Here is an 18,163-nt window from a genome sequence, read left to right on the forward strand (position 1 = left end):
TAGGGACAGTGCATTTATCTTTACTGACCAGCTGAGGTTGCTCCAGTGCTCTGGTAGTAGATAGTTAAGGCGTAATAACTTAAGTATACATTAGGACTATTAAGTATTCTGCTCTATGGTATAGCGTTACTTATGCAGGTTTGAAACTTAACTCAGCTGCAATGAAAAAGATGAGCCACAATGGGAGCACCATTTTCTTTCTGGTAAATTTGCACATGAAATATTAACTAGTGTCTGGATATGTTTGATCTGAGTTTACAGTCCATGTTGTGATATTTACGCATAGACTGTACAAAAAAATGGACGTCTTATGCTCACTCCTCCCCGTTTACCAGATTGACCACGGCCGTGGGGCAATTCATGGCGGATTTACAGGCTCCCCCTCCCCAGCTCTGACGAAGCATGTTCCTAAAAAGGGCATACGGGCGGGATTTTCACCGTAGACTCGGCCCTTGCATGACGTGTAGCTCGCGCTGCTCCAATGCTAACAGTCCGAGCCTCATTAAGTACGAGATTTCAAAAATTCATATTACGAAAACCAGCCTGGTTTCATATATTGTTATTAACCCAGCGTTATCTCAGGAGGAAGATCTAGCCTAGTCTAGTGTTGAAACAATTGAAACCAGGCTTTAAAGTAGTTTTTAACGTGTCTAAAGTCCAATGCTTTTCAATTGGGGCCTAGCGGCGATATGGAGGTACTGCAGCAACGGCGGAGCAATGGCGGCCCCCACGTTTGTGGTCAAAAAGCAGGGCAGCCAGCGGCCATTGTATTTACGCCACAGAAGACCTTTTTCCATCCAATCACTGTTATCAAAAGAACAATGTGATTTTTCATTTCCTGCATACAAGGGCAGAAATCAACTAGTAGACAAAGGCCTCCAGGGTCTTTGTCTCTTGTTATAGCCTCAGAATAGAAGGTTTCAGAAACTCTGTTTTCTGCATCACAGATGTTTTGGCAAGACAGACAGGCTGATGGCTTTTGTTTTTGGTCTAAACAAAATCTCTCATGCAGACAACGCATATATTTCTGTTTGTTTCAATCGCCTGAAAGGAGGAAAAAAGCATGGGTGAAAGATTGTACATCAATCAAGTCCTTTCAGCGGGGATTGTGAAATAAATCTGTTTCAAAATAGATCTGACCAAGGATAATACTCAGCTGTAAAGATCTAAATGTGTTTTTCGCAGTATCACTACAGCCTACACACAAATGCATTGGTTTATATTATGATGGGGGTCAATGACTTTGGGTCAGATGTGTTCCTAGACAAGCTGTGCGTCATAATGGGCCTTTGGCTGTCTGCTAAATGATGCATCAATAGTGACAGTGCGAGTGACTGTGACCAACCCTGGCAGATTGGTAACGGCAACACACTAACGGGATATGTTGGTGGAGGTGCCATTGGTCAGACTACGCGCTTGTTCTATTCTTTACAAGTTAATGAATCTTCTTCTTTGAGTGACGTGTTGCGTGTGGTCAAACTGAGTGAGATGGGTCCAAGTCTTTTAAACCAAATCTAGGAGGAACATTGTGATTGATGCACATACTGTAGATTATAAGCATGGACTGGGTGTGAATGGACGGGATTACAATCCAATGCAAAGAAATGTAAAGACAGTCCTAAAACAATGCTATGCTATGTTTTTCTTCAATCAAACAGTGAACTAAACCAACCTTGACACACTGGCGGGGGGCCATCCATCTGCAGCCGTTCCCCAAGCCGACAGGTCAAAATCTCGCTGCCCACCAAGGTGAAGCCGGGCTGGCACGTATACCGGATAATGTCCCCTGTGAGGTCATTGACACCCAGACACACAGGCACACCAACACAAGATTGTTACACGGCGCCAAATGGTAATCAACAACACATTTCCTAATGAAGACGGGCATCTCCTTAGCCACACAGACTACTAAAGACGCTTCATTACATTAAGGTGTCAATGTGCAAAGGACACACACAGACAAGGGAAGTCACAGGCATTCCACTTCATTGCTTTGGCACTCATAGCAGCCACAAGCCATATGATCTCTCCACTTCCCTCAGCTAATCACTTTCCACTAAATATTCACACTTACATCAGGAGATAATTAGCCAAACACTTCCGTTGTGAACGTAAAGTGTCAGAGAACAAGGCAGCTGCAAATATTAAAAATGGTGGACCTCAGAATCATCATAAAAAAAGCAAGTAGCCATTTGGGTTTTTCATTTGGGTTTGTTTGCCAGAGCATTAAAACCACTTAAGCAATGTGCCCCAGATTTCAAGAAAAAGCTATTAGGGAACGAACTGCTGTTTTCGAGGACCACAACAAAAAGTAATACACTTTTATTTTTCATCTGGTGCCTCTGACTTTATATGGAAATGAGTGAAATTTAGATGAAAAATAACATAAAACAGACAAACCGATTTCAAACTCCTCATCTTCGGCTAGTATTGTAGCGTTGGCGACAGGCGGGGGTGGCTGACAAGTTCTGAGTTGATAGGCTATAAAATAAAATTAAAATGACAGTTGTGAAAATATATCATTGTGCATTACATACACACAAATACAAATCCCAAAATACACAGAAATGTTCCCGACTCATGCCACTTCAATGTATGTCAGCAATTAAGCACGCTAAGATCTTTAGAAATAGATGTTTGACACTAGATAACTCTGTCAAAAGGTCTCTTCATCATTTATCAGTCACGACAAAGCAGTAGGGACCTTGTACATGTGAAAGAGTAGATGAAAAAGCTCTGTGGTGTTAGCGGGATCAAACAGCGGTCACGTCATCTTGTGTAACGAGCTCTTTGCTTAGATGTTATCAGAGGGGAGGTTACCGTAGTAATGAAGCACAAAGAAGCCACTGGTGCTGAAGTCACTGTGGAACTTAATGAGGATCTGATTGGCTGTGGTGGACACGCCCTCCTGCAACGAGCTTCCACTGAACTGCCCTATCTGCGGAGAGGCCTGGTCAGGTCCGTCCCTGAGGGGGGAGAGAGAGACAAGTGTGAGTGCTTAACAAATGGATAAACAACAGTAATAGGTCACTGGGATCAAAAGAGCAGGTCCACTTATCCCCAAGCAGAAGCAAGCACCTTGCAGTCGATTCGACGATCTAAGAGAAAACTTTCACATTAATTAACAGCGGTGAATAGAAGCTGGACTTCCAGCCATGTTATGGTGCACTTTGAAGTGTAAAAAGATCAATGCCGTTTTCAACAGTTTTAAAATTGCAGTTTTCACTTAGCAGAATAAAGCACAAATACTGATACAGTGGGTTCTGATTGTTTTATATGTCTTCAATGATTTCTTATTCATAAGAAGTGTAATACTAAAATCATACAAATGTACTTTCAAACGGTACAAAAATCTACATTTCAAAAGCTTACAAAAAGAAAAAGTACAAATTCCAACTTTTATAACCTTATAATACCTGCAGACCTATTCATTGCCCTCATTCATCATCAAACATAACACAGAATACAATAGAGAGGCATTGACTTCTTGACCTTCGCTATACTGTCATTGAAATATAACATTTAATATAACATATATAACGAACAAATATAACATTTATTCGATTGGCTTCTTTCCTCACCACTGTAAACTGTCCACCACCAATGGTTGAAATGAACATAGCAGCATAAACCAAAAGGAACTGGTATGACCTTTCCATTTTGCTGCAGTGGTGTGATAGCTGAACAGTGTATGAGGAGCTGGTATCTGTAATTCCAAAAAGAGCCAAAGTGACAAAGCAAAGATGAGATGATAGAAGGATTAGGCTCTAACTGTGATTAAAGCAGATAAGACATCATGCCAGGAGTGTGCCAGCTTCACCGCGGGGTGCTAAACGTCTTCAAATGAGTTACACTGGGCGACACTCTCCTTCTCCAGTCTAACGGGCTAAAAGGAAAAAATATCTTTGGGCTCCAATTGTGAGTTTGTGCACAGTGAAATGTTAAATTGACAGCAGCGTTGTATGAAAATGGCAGGTTAGAAGTTGAGGTTTTGCCTAAGGGGAACATTGTTGATTTACAGATACAAACATCTGAAATGAGGTGTTAGAAGAGTGCACCTGCTGCCTCACCGAGCGGAGCCATCTGAGGTAACTCACACCTAATTAGGTAGCATCCAGGAGGTCTACCAAGCACTTCAGTGAGACCACAAGGCCGCCGCTGAAAATGCCAACAGATTTTTGTAAACATAATCTAAAGTCAATAATAGTTGATGAACAAATACCTGAGAGACAACAATATTGGAAAAAACTATCACGTTCTCCCTAAAATTTTAAGTTTGGGCTGTTCCAGTAATACAGGTGCATACAGTGTTCAGTTAACAACCATTGGCCACCCCCAACCCCCTGCTTAAATTGACAGGTTGGGCTTTTCAAGAAGATCCGTTCAGTTGGTCAGGAGAGCTTGGCCAGTGTAATATATGCCTCATTTGAAAGCTAAGGCCTGCAAAACTGATTGTAACTTTTTTGTTGCATTGTAGCCGCATTTATGTCACATTTTTGATTTTTTTTTCAGTTGCTTTTTTGTTGTGTTTTTGTCAGTTTTTTGTTACCCTTTTTTGGCTTTTATGTCACTTTTTAGTCACCTTTTCATTCTAGTTTTTGTCTCATTTTGTTGCTATTTTGACGCTTTTTTCCAAGAAGCCTATATATTTGGGTAAAGTCGAACTGGACAAAATGTGATCGGTTCAGGTGGGGGATAAGAGGTTAAAGGTGCTTGACAGAAAAGCCCTTCTCTATTATCACAGTAATATCCTCTGTAAATATAAAATATGAAGCTTTGACAACTTAATTCAATATACAAATCTAAGAACCCTCTTCAAAATTGTTAATAATACTGCTTCTCCCTCAGTGAAAGAATTTATTAAACTTTACTCTGAACAAACAACCCGAACATCCTGATCCACTGCTCACAGAAACTGCCGTCCCGAAAAGATCCTCTGTCTTTGCACAGACAGCTTTTTCATATAAAACCATTAAACAATGGAATCAACTCCCAGACAGTCCTAAGTCGTCTGTAGATCTGAATCATTTCTCTCGAAACTTAAAGCAGCACTATGTAATTCATGCCCCTAGAGGCCATTAGCGCCACTGCAGGTGTCGTAGCATGTTGCGTTTTTTTACTCATTAATTGTCCGTGAAAGTAAATACTACGCTGACAGAAAAGACAAAGAGAGAGAGGGATATTGTACATTCAATTACACAATGGAGATTATTTTTTTCACTCAAACTTGGCTGTAAATACTGTTTAAGTGGTGCTAGCCCGCAGTTAGCTTTGCCCGTTTGCCTGCTAGCATCTTCTTCATGATTCCATTAGTGTGCATTGGGGCCTCCAACCCGGAGGAAGAGAAGTTGTTATTGTGGTTTTCTGGCCCGAGACACCAAGGGGAGATGAAAGACCCCCCAATCATTCCATTAACATTTGTGTTACCCCAGAGGGATTTAGCCTGATAAACCACACCCACCTCTTTCTGCGCGAAAGAAGGTGGGTCTGGCCACACACGGTAAACAAGTTGCTGACTGGCGACTAAGGCTGAACCAATCACGACCGTCACAGAGAATTGACAAGGTTACGTCACTCGCTGCACCACTATGTTGTTAGTTCAATTAACATTAACATTAGCCAAAACTAATCATTGATGAAGTAGTCGAAGATTTTGCCTTGCGTTCTCCGCGTGAGTTTATATTCATTTCATATTTTTTTAATTGGACTACAGCTGTCATCACGTCCGCTAAGTGCTAATTGGTTTATTTCACTGACAACTGTGCGTGTTAGGCCCGCCCCTTCAAACTGCTCCAATTGCTCCGTGACCAGACGAATTCCCTGTGTGGAATGGACAGGGAAGAGTATGGCAGAGCCAGGCAAAGAAAGGATTACAGAAAGGATTTATTAAGATAAACAAGTTACTTAGTACTGCTTTAAAGAAATGCATCCTCGATAACCAGGTGTGTCAGCATCAGCCCAATTAAATTTACAAATGTAATACCGTAGCATTATGTTTTGACTATTTTAAATGGTTGTTGTTAAAGGGACTAGATGTAAGTTGTCATTTTTATACTCAATACTACCACCTCAGGTCTTACGTGTAAATGCAGTTTCTATATTAAGCTTGTGCATGACGGTACTTCGGGCCCAAAGTAACAACTTTTTGAGTGACAGTGCAGGATTTTAGCAGCAGTTGAGGTGAATGAGGCTCATTCTACACATTAGAACATTCCTAGCGCAAGTATAAAATACATCATTTTAACATTTTTAAACTCTACTCTAGCTCTTTCAGCTAATGTTAATAATGTATGTATCTGTTAGTGCTACTGACAGTTATTTGTATTGTGTGTTTTAATATTGTGCACCTGCCCAGGGACAGCAGATGGAAATTAGCATGAGCTAAATTACAAAGCATCTTTTCGTAAGATGCATGTATTTGTACTTTGCCCCTGTAAAATAAACTAATAAACCAAACTAATATTGTTTCTGAACTGGATTTGTCTGTTTGGTCTGGATTTCCTCAATGTATAAATCTGGTTCAGACATTTTGTCATAGATGGGTGGATTACAACCAATTATTATGAATGCTACATGTCAGTAGCTTTTTACAGCAACAGAATTTTCAATGACGTTAACCAAAAAGTTAACCAAAAACTTTAAGAATACAAGGAAAACTGAAACAATTTCTTTGCAGGCAGCGTTATTTTTCTTTGATGATGTTTTTCTACAACAGTAATGATGCATGTTTGATGCCGTGTATAATTTAAACAGTCTATATACAGTATTGCAAAGTCTTCAGATGCTTTCATTTCTGTGTGATCAAAGACAATAAGACATAGCAGTCAGGTGGGAAACGTTGCCATTAGGGGAATGATTGTTTACGCACTATTTCATTTAAAAACACTAGTGCCGGTAACTGCCTCGGCACAGACTACAGTAGACCCACATGCTGCAGGCTCTTCCTTCTGCAGCACCCAGGAGGAGGAGGACTGCCTGAGGCTCGCTCTCGTACAAAGAGCTTGGAGAGGCAGAAGAAGGCATGGTGCACCCAAAGACAGACAGCTTGGAACATTAAGCACAACAAGGCTAACTTTACAGCTGGATAATTATCTTAAAAGACCAACGTTTCTATGCATTGTTTTTACTGACACACATCTGGTCTTTTAAATCTAATGAAAGTACTGGTTTTCCAGAATCCAGAAAACACTTTTCATAGATTAAACAGTTTGTTTGTCTTTTTCCAGATGTCTTCTATTTCACAATGCAAGTTCTACAGGGGTCACCCTAAGATGATGCTTTGAACATAGAAATGTAAAATGTTTTGTTGAATTTCTTTTTTTTTATTGTGACACAAGTATTCCTACAATTCAGATTCAGTTGTGCAGTTTTTAACATTAATAAAAGGTCTAGGTTGGTGGTAAATTCTGCCTGTAGCTCTTTCTATGGAATGCTCACTATACAGCATTCTTGAGTAGTAGTAGTTTTTGTGAGAATAAAAACTAACTCTTTCAGCATCGGTCTAAAACATTAATAAAATCGGAATAAGCAAAGGGATATGGCTGCTTCCTGAACTAATTTTGCCCCCTGCGTAGTGATAGATACTTTGCAAAAACAGCTTAACTCCCCCCAAAGAGAAATCAGCGTTATCCGAGCCAATTTGCCGCACACTTACTGACCTCATGTATACAGCACTTAAGGAAAAAAGAGTAAGAAAACTTACCACACCATGATGTAGTCGTAGATGGGCTCAGTGTTAATGACGGAGAAGTTGATGAAGATGCCGTACCCAGGAGGCACCCGGACAGTCCACATGCAGTCCTGGAAGTGGGGGTACTCAGCTGGGTGTCCAGGAGAGTAAATTGTCCCATTCATGGATGTTATATTTCCACCACAGAGAGCTGTTAGAGAGAGGACATACTTCTCAGGGACTAGATCCAGAATAACAAACAGAAAAGCAAGTCTGATTTACTTCCTGCCATAAAGGCGCTGTTACGGCGGTTACTACCACAAACTGTGATGAAATGAACCATAACTGAATGTTATCGTGTTATCACAGTGATAGTAAAGGGGAGAATACAGCTGTTTGGTACAGCCGCAGGGAAAGTTGTCAACAAAATTGTATTGGGTGGTACTGATAAAACTTCACTACTATTCATTTTTAAAATGTATTAAAACTGTCTTTGAACTTAATGAAAAACAAAATATGTGCACAAAACAGAACAAGGACTTTCTGCATCCTCACAGCCAAGAACAGAATGTTCCATCTTTACAGATGAACACTGATTTATAATGACAACAACTCGATAGACGACGACACGAAACAACTTGATTGGCACTGACAGTCTTGAAACAAATGCTCCATAGATCATCACAAGATGTACTTTGTAATCTTTAAGTACTGTAGCTCAGTGAGTCATATGCCTCACTGTTCAAAAATAAGTACCGGTATATGTTTATGATCAATTGTGGAGCAGATGGTTTTCTTCCACCTTCTAAAGGCTTAAAAGACATTCCTTACTCTGGGGAGATGAAAGGAATCCTCTTGAGTCAGATGACCCAGAGCAAGACTGTTTCACTGAACTGAACTCAACTGAACTAAACTGTGTATTCTTTCTTATCAACCTTAAACTGTAGGTTATCTATATGAGAGTGCACAGGCCAGCCTCTCAAACCAGCTATCATTGATTGAATCGAAACACAATATATTCATTCTTCAGTTTGTCCTTTCTGCCTCAATCTAAAACTTTGAGAATGAGAAATTTCTGTCCATAATGGTCATACACCGATTGGTGTGTAGTTTAATAAATGTGTTAAGTCACCTTCACAGCGAGGTATGGGGTAGTTCCAGTTGCGGCTGATTCCATGCAGACACGTGAGAGACGGCTCTCCTATCAGAGTGTATCCAGGCAGGCACTCGAAGGAAATGGTCATTCCCACACTGTACTCTTGACCAATGACCAGCCCGTTCCGAAAGGGACGAGGGTCTGGGCATCTCTGCAGCTCATATGCTGAGATTAAGGAATAAAAACAAAGAAAAGAAATCAACATAGACAACAGATACATGCATTCACTGCATTTATCAGAAAAGTTACAACACTCTTACAAGTGATTATTATATTAAAACTTTTTTTTTTCTTGCAATTTTGCGCAATAAAAGAAAAAAGAGAGAACAAACAAACAAATATATACAAATCAGTAAAAGAATAATAACAAACAAACAAACTGCAGATGGCATACATACATATGCATTTGTCTTTCATATTCAATCAGATACATTTTCTCACAGTGTTCAATTTTGTTTCATTTAGTTTTTAGCTTAATTTAGATTTCTTTTAACATGAACATGATTCAGTTTTAGTCAAAATGTGCACACACACACGCATGCACGCGCACACACGTACGCACACACACACACACACACACGCACGCACGCGCACACACGTACGCACACGCACACACACACTCACACACACACACACACACACACACACACACACACACACACACACACACACACACACACACACACACACACACACGCACGAAACGTAATAATATAAATAATGATAAGAGTGAGGAGTCATGCCAGGGCTTTTAAACTCAATCACTTTATTACTTTATCATTCATCCATTTGACTGCCCTACTACATAAACTACAGATTACTTATTGTAGTTTACCACACACTTGAGTAATTTATTCTTTAAAGATGCCGCTTTCAGATTTACCATCTGTTTTCAAAAGCTTAAATTTGAATTCAGAGTCTCATCGTTATCTTTTCCATTTCATATATTTCATACATTGTTTCCAACATTTTGTTGTTCTCCACAGTTTCTCCAACAATCAGCGTTCTTATTTTTCTTATGCATATTAGGTGTTTTAAAGTATTGATTTACAATCTCCCAAGAAAATTCCCTCCAGTGGTTAGAATGAGTTGATTGATGAATAACAATTTCTAATCAGATTATTTTTTACAGCCATTGTTTAGTGAAAAGGTGCATTTTCAAACCATCTGTTATTACCCATTTCTAAAAACTTCAGCCTCCATTATTCTCATTTGTAAAAGGCTCCTGAAATGTAAAGACATCTGCTCATTCCTACTGGTGTGTCCTGTGTGTACTTACCCTGGTATATGATGTGGAAGCCGGGCTTGTTCTGTGAATAGTCGCTGTGGAAGAACAGAGTGGTCTCGTGGGTGGTGCTAAACAGAGAGTTGGGCATCACCGAGCCGCTGAAGCGATCAATCACTGTCCCCGTCTCCAGGCTCCCGCTGCGCACCTCCAGGTAATCATGGACCGGCTCCGTGGTGAAGTTCAGGAACTGCAAATGGATACCTACGACACGTCAAAGCAAGAGGGAGATGACAATAAATTAAGTCCACACGTCGCAGTGGGTAAGGTTTTTCGAGATCTAATTATTACAGCCCTTTTTTATCACCATTTGAGAAAAGGGGATAAAAAAGTATCTCACAGCGTATCAGACTAAAGAGTTGTAAACCATTAGGAAACTGCTGAACCTATGACTTCACTAATTAACATATATATCACTTTTAGCAGGTGACGTGCAAGATTTTTTGTGACAATGAAACAGCATGCGAATGTCAGACAGTATATATTTTTCTCAATAATGTGAATCTTTGTACATTGCGGATCCCTTCTAAGACCTATGCCCAGTATACAGTATATATAGAACAATTACGGGTAAGAAAGACGTACCAAAGCCAATAGGGAGCTGAACTCTCCAGCTACAGTCCAGGCTGCTCTGGTAATTCCCTGGAAAGCCCGGGCTGAGGATAACACCACTGAAGTCTGTCATGGAGCCCCCGCATTGAGCTATAGGGGACCAGCCAATGAGAAATAACATGTCACTTTCAACAGTCACCTTACATTAGCTCGGCGAGAAAAATACAGCAACAGCAATCACATGTGGAGAGGTTAAAGTACAAACAGTTATTGTGTGTGTTTCAAGTCAACTATGGCTCAGAAAATGTGTCTATGAACAGTACTATATGTGGACTGAAGAGGGTTTGTTCATGGGTGAGAAATAAAGTGGTACAAGTGGGTGCTTACTCTGCAGGTGATGGCAGTGGTGTTTGTGTGGACCACAACATGCATGCTGCTTTATGTGAGTTTAACCGTGGCTATGGTTTTCACACCTCGGCAGTGTGAATTGCTCTTGATAAACAAATTAACCAAGCAACCAACCCAATCTTCAAGCAACACTTTCTTTATAAAGATAACAATGTAAGGACTGGAAAAAAACATGTTCTTTTCCCATCAGGCCATGATTTCTGCTTCTGGACTGAACTGCCCTTCAGAAGTGCAACAGCTTTATAATTTGCAAACAAACATTGAAAGATTGCGCACATAATCTAATATATATTGTCCACTAAATGTTCTTATTACAGTGCATGTTCTGCCATGTTTGTCTATTAGAATAGAAGGCAAGGTAAAACAGAGCACAGAGTGTTGATTTTGGTTATTGATTTGCAAGATTGATTGGAAAGTTGTGCTACATTGTGCCTTAAATCAACATTGATGCGCTAGATATTAGCCGGTACTTTACCCATTGCTATGATGTATTACCTACAACAGATTTACCTCATAAAATATCTTCCCTTGTTTTTTTTAAATTAATGTTCTCTTTGAGAGGATAACACAAAAAAATAACCTGCTCCATCTAACATTATATTCAGCATCATTTTCACTTATTCCAAGCAACTTCATTTGTCATTTTATTTGGGTATATCTATAGATCTTTTCTGTCACCACCAAAGCCTCGGAGTTTGGCTTTTCTAACCTTGGCTATTACAGTTGTGTACATATACAGTATATGTTCTTTAAAAATAGATAACCTGACTCCTGCAAATCAACAGTACGTTTCTCTGACATTTTTATCCTTAGGTCTAGGGTCTATAAACCATATAATTATGGCTTATATGACCTGATTATTTTACAGTATGCTGCTATTCCAAAACATACACAGCTACAGCCACCATAAAGATCACAGTAAAGCCATAGGTTTCAGGTGAATTTATGCACCAAATACAAAGAATGTATGACTGTCGTAAATGTACAACCCCTCAAACACAACAGCTTTCTGCCATGATTTAATTTAGCTGGCAGTTTTGTAGCGGCGCAACCTCTTTGTGCATGAATTTGAAAAAGGGAGACGAGTGGACAGATACTTATGATGATGTTATGGCGCTTGCACTCCAGCAGGCATATACTTTGAAGTGAGTTTATCAGCTATTAAGGCAACATAGAGAGAAGGGTGCTGGGCTGAGTGCATGTACTACAAATGAGCAAAAGTGGAAGTCCAGCAAACAAACTTGTCAACACTAAAGCCTAGATTTATGCCTTCAGTGAACTGTGAAACCCATAGGGACACTACATTTACGTGAAGAGTGTGTAAGCCTTCCTTGCAATACAAAGCATGCCTGGGCTATCCAGGGTGTGTGGATTCTTACACATACGTGATTTGGGCCTACAGAAAGGGAACGTATTACAAAAGCAAAGTGGAGCTTTGGTAATCTCTGAATTGTATCACAGTGCCAATCAAAATCACATAAGGTGCTGGCAAAAGCTGGGGGCTCATCAGGCGCTATAAGGAATCAGACAATAGCCTGAAATTGCAGAAAGCCGTATTGATTGAAGGGGAAAGAAAATTCATAATCCCCAGCCTGCAAAGCTTGCAAAGTCCACCATTGCCCTGTTTTCTTTACTTACAATAGAAGCTTCAGCTTTCTTAATACAATAACAGGGCCTATGTATCAGCATTGATCAATGTGTTCGAGCTGTGTGTGTCTGAAGTTCTTACTGCACAAAAATACCAATGAAAGATCGGGGTGAGAGTGATGCTGCATGTTATTGTCGATGCTACATCTGTGGCTACTTTTTGAGCGCCACCTTAGAAAGACATAGGTTGTGTTTACTATTGTTTGACAACCACTGATCTACACCATTAATATACTCAATAGGAAATATCAGTCATACATTACCTAAACAGAGAGGCACTGGGTAGTTCCACCTCCTCACAGGGCCAGGCATGCAAGTGATGTATGCGTTTCCCTGGTCAGAAAAATAACAAAAAAAGACATTATAAAAGGGTTTAGACAATAATGAAGCAAAAACAAGGGAAGATCGAAACAACAGGTGTGAAGGCAGATTTAATGTGAGCTCAGTGGATCTTTCGACTTAGTCCATAAGTCCATATTGGGGAATAAAAAAAAAAAAGAAAAAACATCTTAAGGTCTTCTGTTTAAATATTTGATGGAATTTAGAGTGAGACAGGGGCTTTTTGCTGGAAGCCGGGGAGTACCACCTGTGATCTGACAAGTGAGGGTTGTACCACTGCCTCAGAGAACAAAACAACACAAATACCCAGACGTTGCTGTTGGATATCTGCCAAGGTAGTTGTAAAATATTCATATGAAGGTTTCAACAATTGTTTTCTACAAATGAAAAGAAAAGAAATACGGAATAATTAATTATTTGGCTGGAACGGTGTGTGTTAAGGGGTATATATTAGTATATATATGTATGTAAACCAACCACACCGAATTATAGCCATGAGAATAATTTGTTCATTTGAGCCCTCAAGGTTCAAGGTTTCCTCAGGGGTCAAATTCAGGGCTGAGTGTCAAAACAAAAAGTGTGTTGCAGAGTGTTGCATTTTAAAACTCAAAGTTGACACTTCTGTTATACTTTTGCCGTGTTGTGACATCATCTGCATATCCACAATTAGCTATTGCTTTATACTTCCAAGAGTAAATAGTAATGCAATGCAAGTAACTATAAAAAAATAAATAACTAATGTATTTTTTTCATTGTTTGGCTGGGGGTGCGACTTATATATAAAAAATATGTAATCTCACATGTTTGTTATTTTCACACTGACAGCCGCTGCGTACCAGTATCTGCCACTCCTGTACCATAGAAGATTTAAAAAACGGTAATCGAGCAGCAGAAAGAAAGTTTGGAGTGAGCGAGAAACTTGTGAGGGACTGGCGAAAAGCGGTGGTTACTTTTACCACAATGAAGAAAACCAAAAAAGGTAATTGTGGCAAAAAGCTAGATGGCCACAGCTAGAGGAACGAGTTCGCAAATGAGAGCTTGAACAACGTGCTGCCGGGAGAGGCTTGTAAATGGTGCAGTTACGCCTCCATGCCCAGGTAGCTGCAAATGGTGCGACTTGTATATGTTTATTATGTTCTTCTTCATTTTGCATTTTTTGGCTGGTGTCAAATATCTGGAAAATACGGTATGAAAAATATAAAATATTATAACTTTCTGCGATCCTTACCTCTATGTGCTGTATATGTATGCTGTAGCACTGAGTATCTTTTTCCCAGCTAATCAAAGATATGGAAAACATAGTTCAAAGGACTAATCCAGTGAGTGGAGTCTACAACGGCCTCCAGTCCATTTCTGCTGTTCTCACTCTAAGCCTCAAGATGTTTAAAAGACGTTTGCTGGTCGGTCCTGTGTAAAAGGAAGTGAACACTCGAGCCCGTAAAAAAAAAATCTGTGTGGGATTAGAGAGGCAACCGTTAACACAATCCCTTGCCTATGGCCTTGGCTGGTGCTCCGAATGCTACAGCTACAGCTATGTACTCAGAGAAGATAGAAATAAGTTTAAGCTGCTTTGTAACTGACACAAATGCACGAACACACAGTTTATGCCGTATTAGACTTGTAAATCAAGATGCAGAATTCTGCACAGATTAGAGTGTGGCTGCACAGGGGATGCTGAGGACACAGTTTCCAAAGAGCCTAAATCATAATGTCTCAATTGTTGTGGTTAATACTCGGTTATTTTGAGACGGCGGGAGGAAAATTACAAACCTAGGCATCTGGAAATTGTAAGAAACCATTTAAATGTCAAAATAAACCACAAAATGCATATTAAATGTGGAAACAGATATAATACACTGGGAGGCCATACTAGCAAACAATCCATCCAATGAATAGAAAATAAAGCATTTATTTCTTTGAGAGTTTGTACTGCCGTAAAATACATAAAAAACATACATTTTTACAGTCAGCAAACTTGGCTCTCCTCAGGCCTGACTCATAACTTTAATGGAAGCGGGACATGGCCGGCCTGTTTCCATGGAGATGCTGTTCCAAATGTATTATTTTGATAACACATACGGAAAAAATAGCGTTGTCAGCGTCTATATGAGCATTCGAAGCATGTTTTGTATTGTTTTGTAGATTTATTATTGATTGACTGCGGAATTCTTCCGCAGTCAATTATTGGTTTTCATGTTCTTTATTATTATTCCTCTTCCATCTTTTTCCCGATTTTCTCCAGCTTTCAGCACCTTCATGCTTTGTGCAATTTATGCAAGTTATGCATCAAAACGTTCCGCATGTTGAGGAGAAGGGTGCTATTACTTTTGAGACTTCTGCAATTTACGTTTTTTCTGCAATCGGCCAAAATGTCGGAGATTTTTCCCATTGACTTATAATGGGGCTGCCGCAAATCCATGCTTTTCTGCACCTTTTTCTGCATTTTATGCAATTTCTGCACTTTGTGCATGTTCAGCTTATGCAACTTGTGGGTTTTGAGAAAAAATTGGCCTTCTGCAGTTTTCCAGTTTTTTATACGAGAGTTTGAAATTTTTGCATTGGTGTGTATGGGGGAATCCAGCCAATGGGGAGACTCCAGGCCTTTCAGCCATTTGTGCAGCTTCTGCCAATCAAGCACTTTCAACAGTTTGACCAGTTTATGGAATATAAACCGTTTATGCAATATTAACAATTTATGCAAATTAATCACTTTATGCATTTTAAAGCGTTTATGCAACTGAAGAGTTTATGCCATTTAGGATTGATCAATTTTAAAGACTTTATGCAATTTACATAATTTATGCAAATTAACCCATTCATGCATTTTACCACTTTATGCAGTTTATGCAACATGACATTTTATGCATTTTACCAGTTTATGCAAATTAGTTTATGCAAATTAAGCAATTTTTGAACAGTTTATGCAATTTCTGCATTCGCTTCCCGCATTTCCGCAGTCAATCGCAATGGCGCAGCCATTGCATTTCTAGTTATTTAAAGTGTTCCTTTTAGTTGGACAGTGTGGCTTTGCCAACACATGGCTTATCAGCAAACCACCTCAAAAAATGTATAAAGTAAAAAGCAAAAGACTTTTTACTTTTTACTTTACAAACCCTTGATTTGTAACAACACAGAGTTAGTGATTGATACCTGTATAGTGTAGCCTTGACTGCACTGGAAGGACACCATGTCGCCCACGGTGAAGCGGTCCCCGACCCTCTGCCCGTTACTGGGAGGTAGCGGCTCTGGGCACGAATCTAAACCTATTGCTTAGGAAAGAGTCACAACACACAAGTGCAGACAGCCATTAGTCTCCTGTTACAGCCGCACTCCAGACATAAGTGTTCATTTCCCTCTCACATAAATGGTCTTGTAGTCTGCTACTACCTGAATTCAATGAAAAATAATTGTACAGGTAATTTCTAGTGTGATTCATGCCCTATCATTTCCTAATTAGATGGCGTATCAAGAGGCCTTTATTTGTGTCTGTCTCCATCATAAAATTAAGAAACTGGGCCAAGAAACAAAGCCCTTTTCTTCTCATGGCTTTAATCTCAAAATCTTTTCCAACGGTGATCTGAAGCAATCAGTGTGAAATTACAAAGCCATCCCTCAAGTGTTACTTGACAGAAGCAGTGAGCTCTGTAGGAACAAAGTGTTTACAGCGGCGCGTTGCAGGAGCTCACAGGCTCATACCGAGTGGCTTAAGGCTAATGTGTTCAATGGCTTATAATGGACTGCACATTTACTAGTTCTAATAGCAGTGAAAAAAATAATCTGTATGATTTAAAAATAAAAATGTTTGCCTATTCGTGGTTTATTGATTGACTGCGGAATTCTTCCGCAGTCAATTATTGGTTTTCATGTTCTTTATTATTATTCCTCTTCCATCTTTTTCCTGATTTTCTAGAGCTTTCAGCACCTTCATGCTTTGTGCAATTTATGCAAGTTATGCATCAAAATGTTCCGCATGTTGAGGAGAAGGGTGCTATTACTTTTGGGACTTCTGCAATTTACGGTTTTTCCGCAATCGGCCAAAATGTCGGAGATTTTTCCCATTGACTTATAATGGGGCTGCCGCAAATCCATGCTTTTCTGCACTTTTTTCTGCATTTTCTGCAATTTCTGCACTTTGTGCATGTTCAGCTTATGCAACTTGTGGGTTTTGAGGAAAAATCGTCCTTCTGCAGTTTTCCAGTTTTTTTATACCAGAGTTTGAAATTTTTGCATTGGTGTGTATGGGGGAATTCAGCCAATCGGGAGACTCCAGGCCTTTCAGCCATTTGTGCAGCTTCTGCCAATCAAGCACTTTCAACAGTTTGACCAGTTTATGGAATATAAACGTTTATGCAACTTAAGAGTTTATGCAAATTAACCCATTCATGCATTTTACCACTTTATGCATTTTACCACTTTATGCAAATTAGATTATGCAAATTAAGCAATTTATGCAATTTCTGCATTCGCTTCCCGCAATTCCGCAGTCAATCGCAATGGCGCAGCCATTGCATTTCTAGTTATTCTTAGAACTTAATAATGCTTATTTTCGTATTATTATTTTAAGACAACACAAGAATAAAAATAAATAATTCATGTGTACAGTCAAGAATTCATATAACTCCCACAGTTAAAGATACAAAATTAAAAGTGTGAATGTTATTTAAATATTAAATTAAGGGAAAAAATTGAAACACACATTTCAGGCGTAGGTGGATTAAGTGGTCTTTTTTTGTGTGTGCGACAAATCATAAATATAATACAATTATTTTACACAAATATGAGTCAAATATAAGTTTATTGTGCTAGTTTTAATTAGTTTAGTATAAAACATGCATAGGCATTTTGTGTTGAAAAACAGGAAAGAGAAGCCACATAAAAACTAATTTGCATGCATTTTGTACTTTGCTCTTGGTAAGTGTGCTTGCTGGCTAACAGATGGCTCAGTTTCCCTTAGAGATACAGAGGGATAGCAGTCAAACTGTCAGGATACACATTTTGGCAAGAGCTCTTTTCATCCCGCTGTGAAAAGGTGAACACCCACAGCCTCCTGCAGGACAGTCATTTTGGAAAAGAGCCCGTCCTTATCAAACAGAGCTGATATTTTCAA

General features: G+C 39.4%; 2 protein-coding genes across 4 annotated transcripts in view; one reads left to right on the plus strand and one right to left on the minus strand.

Annotated features, from left to right (window-relative positions):
* The window catches only part of eomesb (eomesodermin homolog b), a 383,568-nt gene that overhangs the window by 120,388 nt on the left and 245,017 nt on the right, over positions 1 to 18,163 (plus strand). The window lies entirely within an intron of this gene.
* LOC306967220 (CUB and sushi domain-containing protein 3-like) overlaps positions 1 to 18,163 on the minus strand; it is a 184,190-nt gene that overhangs the window by 52,271 nt on the left and 113,756 nt on the right. For 2 of the 3 annotated variants that reach the window (XM_079562150.1, XM_079562148.1), the window contains exons 38-46: positions 16,207 to 16,325; positions 12,981 to 13,050; positions 10,696 to 10,812; positions 10,105 to 10,314; positions 8,802 to 8,990; positions 7,703 to 7,880; positions 2,821 to 2,966; positions 2,401 to 2,481; positions 1,673 to 1,786 (exon numbers count right to left, since the gene is read on the minus strand). In XM_079562150.1, coding sequence (XP_079418276.1) covers positions 1,673 to 1,786; positions 2,401 to 2,481; positions 2,821 to 2,966; positions 7,703 to 7,880; positions 8,802 to 8,990; positions 10,105 to 10,314; positions 10,696 to 10,812; positions 12,981 to 13,050; positions 16,207 to 16,325 — 1,224 coding nt within the window. The remainder of the gene's footprint in view (positions 1 to 1,672; positions 1,787 to 2,400; positions 2,482 to 2,820; positions 2,967 to 7,702; positions 7,881 to 8,801; positions 8,991 to 10,104; positions 10,315 to 10,695; positions 10,813 to 12,980; positions 13,051 to 16,206; positions 16,326 to 18,163) is intronic. The other variant, XM_079562149.1, reaches the window with a different exon arrangement.

Source organism: Gobius niger (genome assembly GCF_951799975.1).
Source record: "Gobius niger genome assembly, chromosome: 8".
Lineage (NCBI taxonomy): Eukaryota > Metazoa > Chordata > Actinopteri > Gobiiformes > Gobiidae > Gobius > Gobius niger.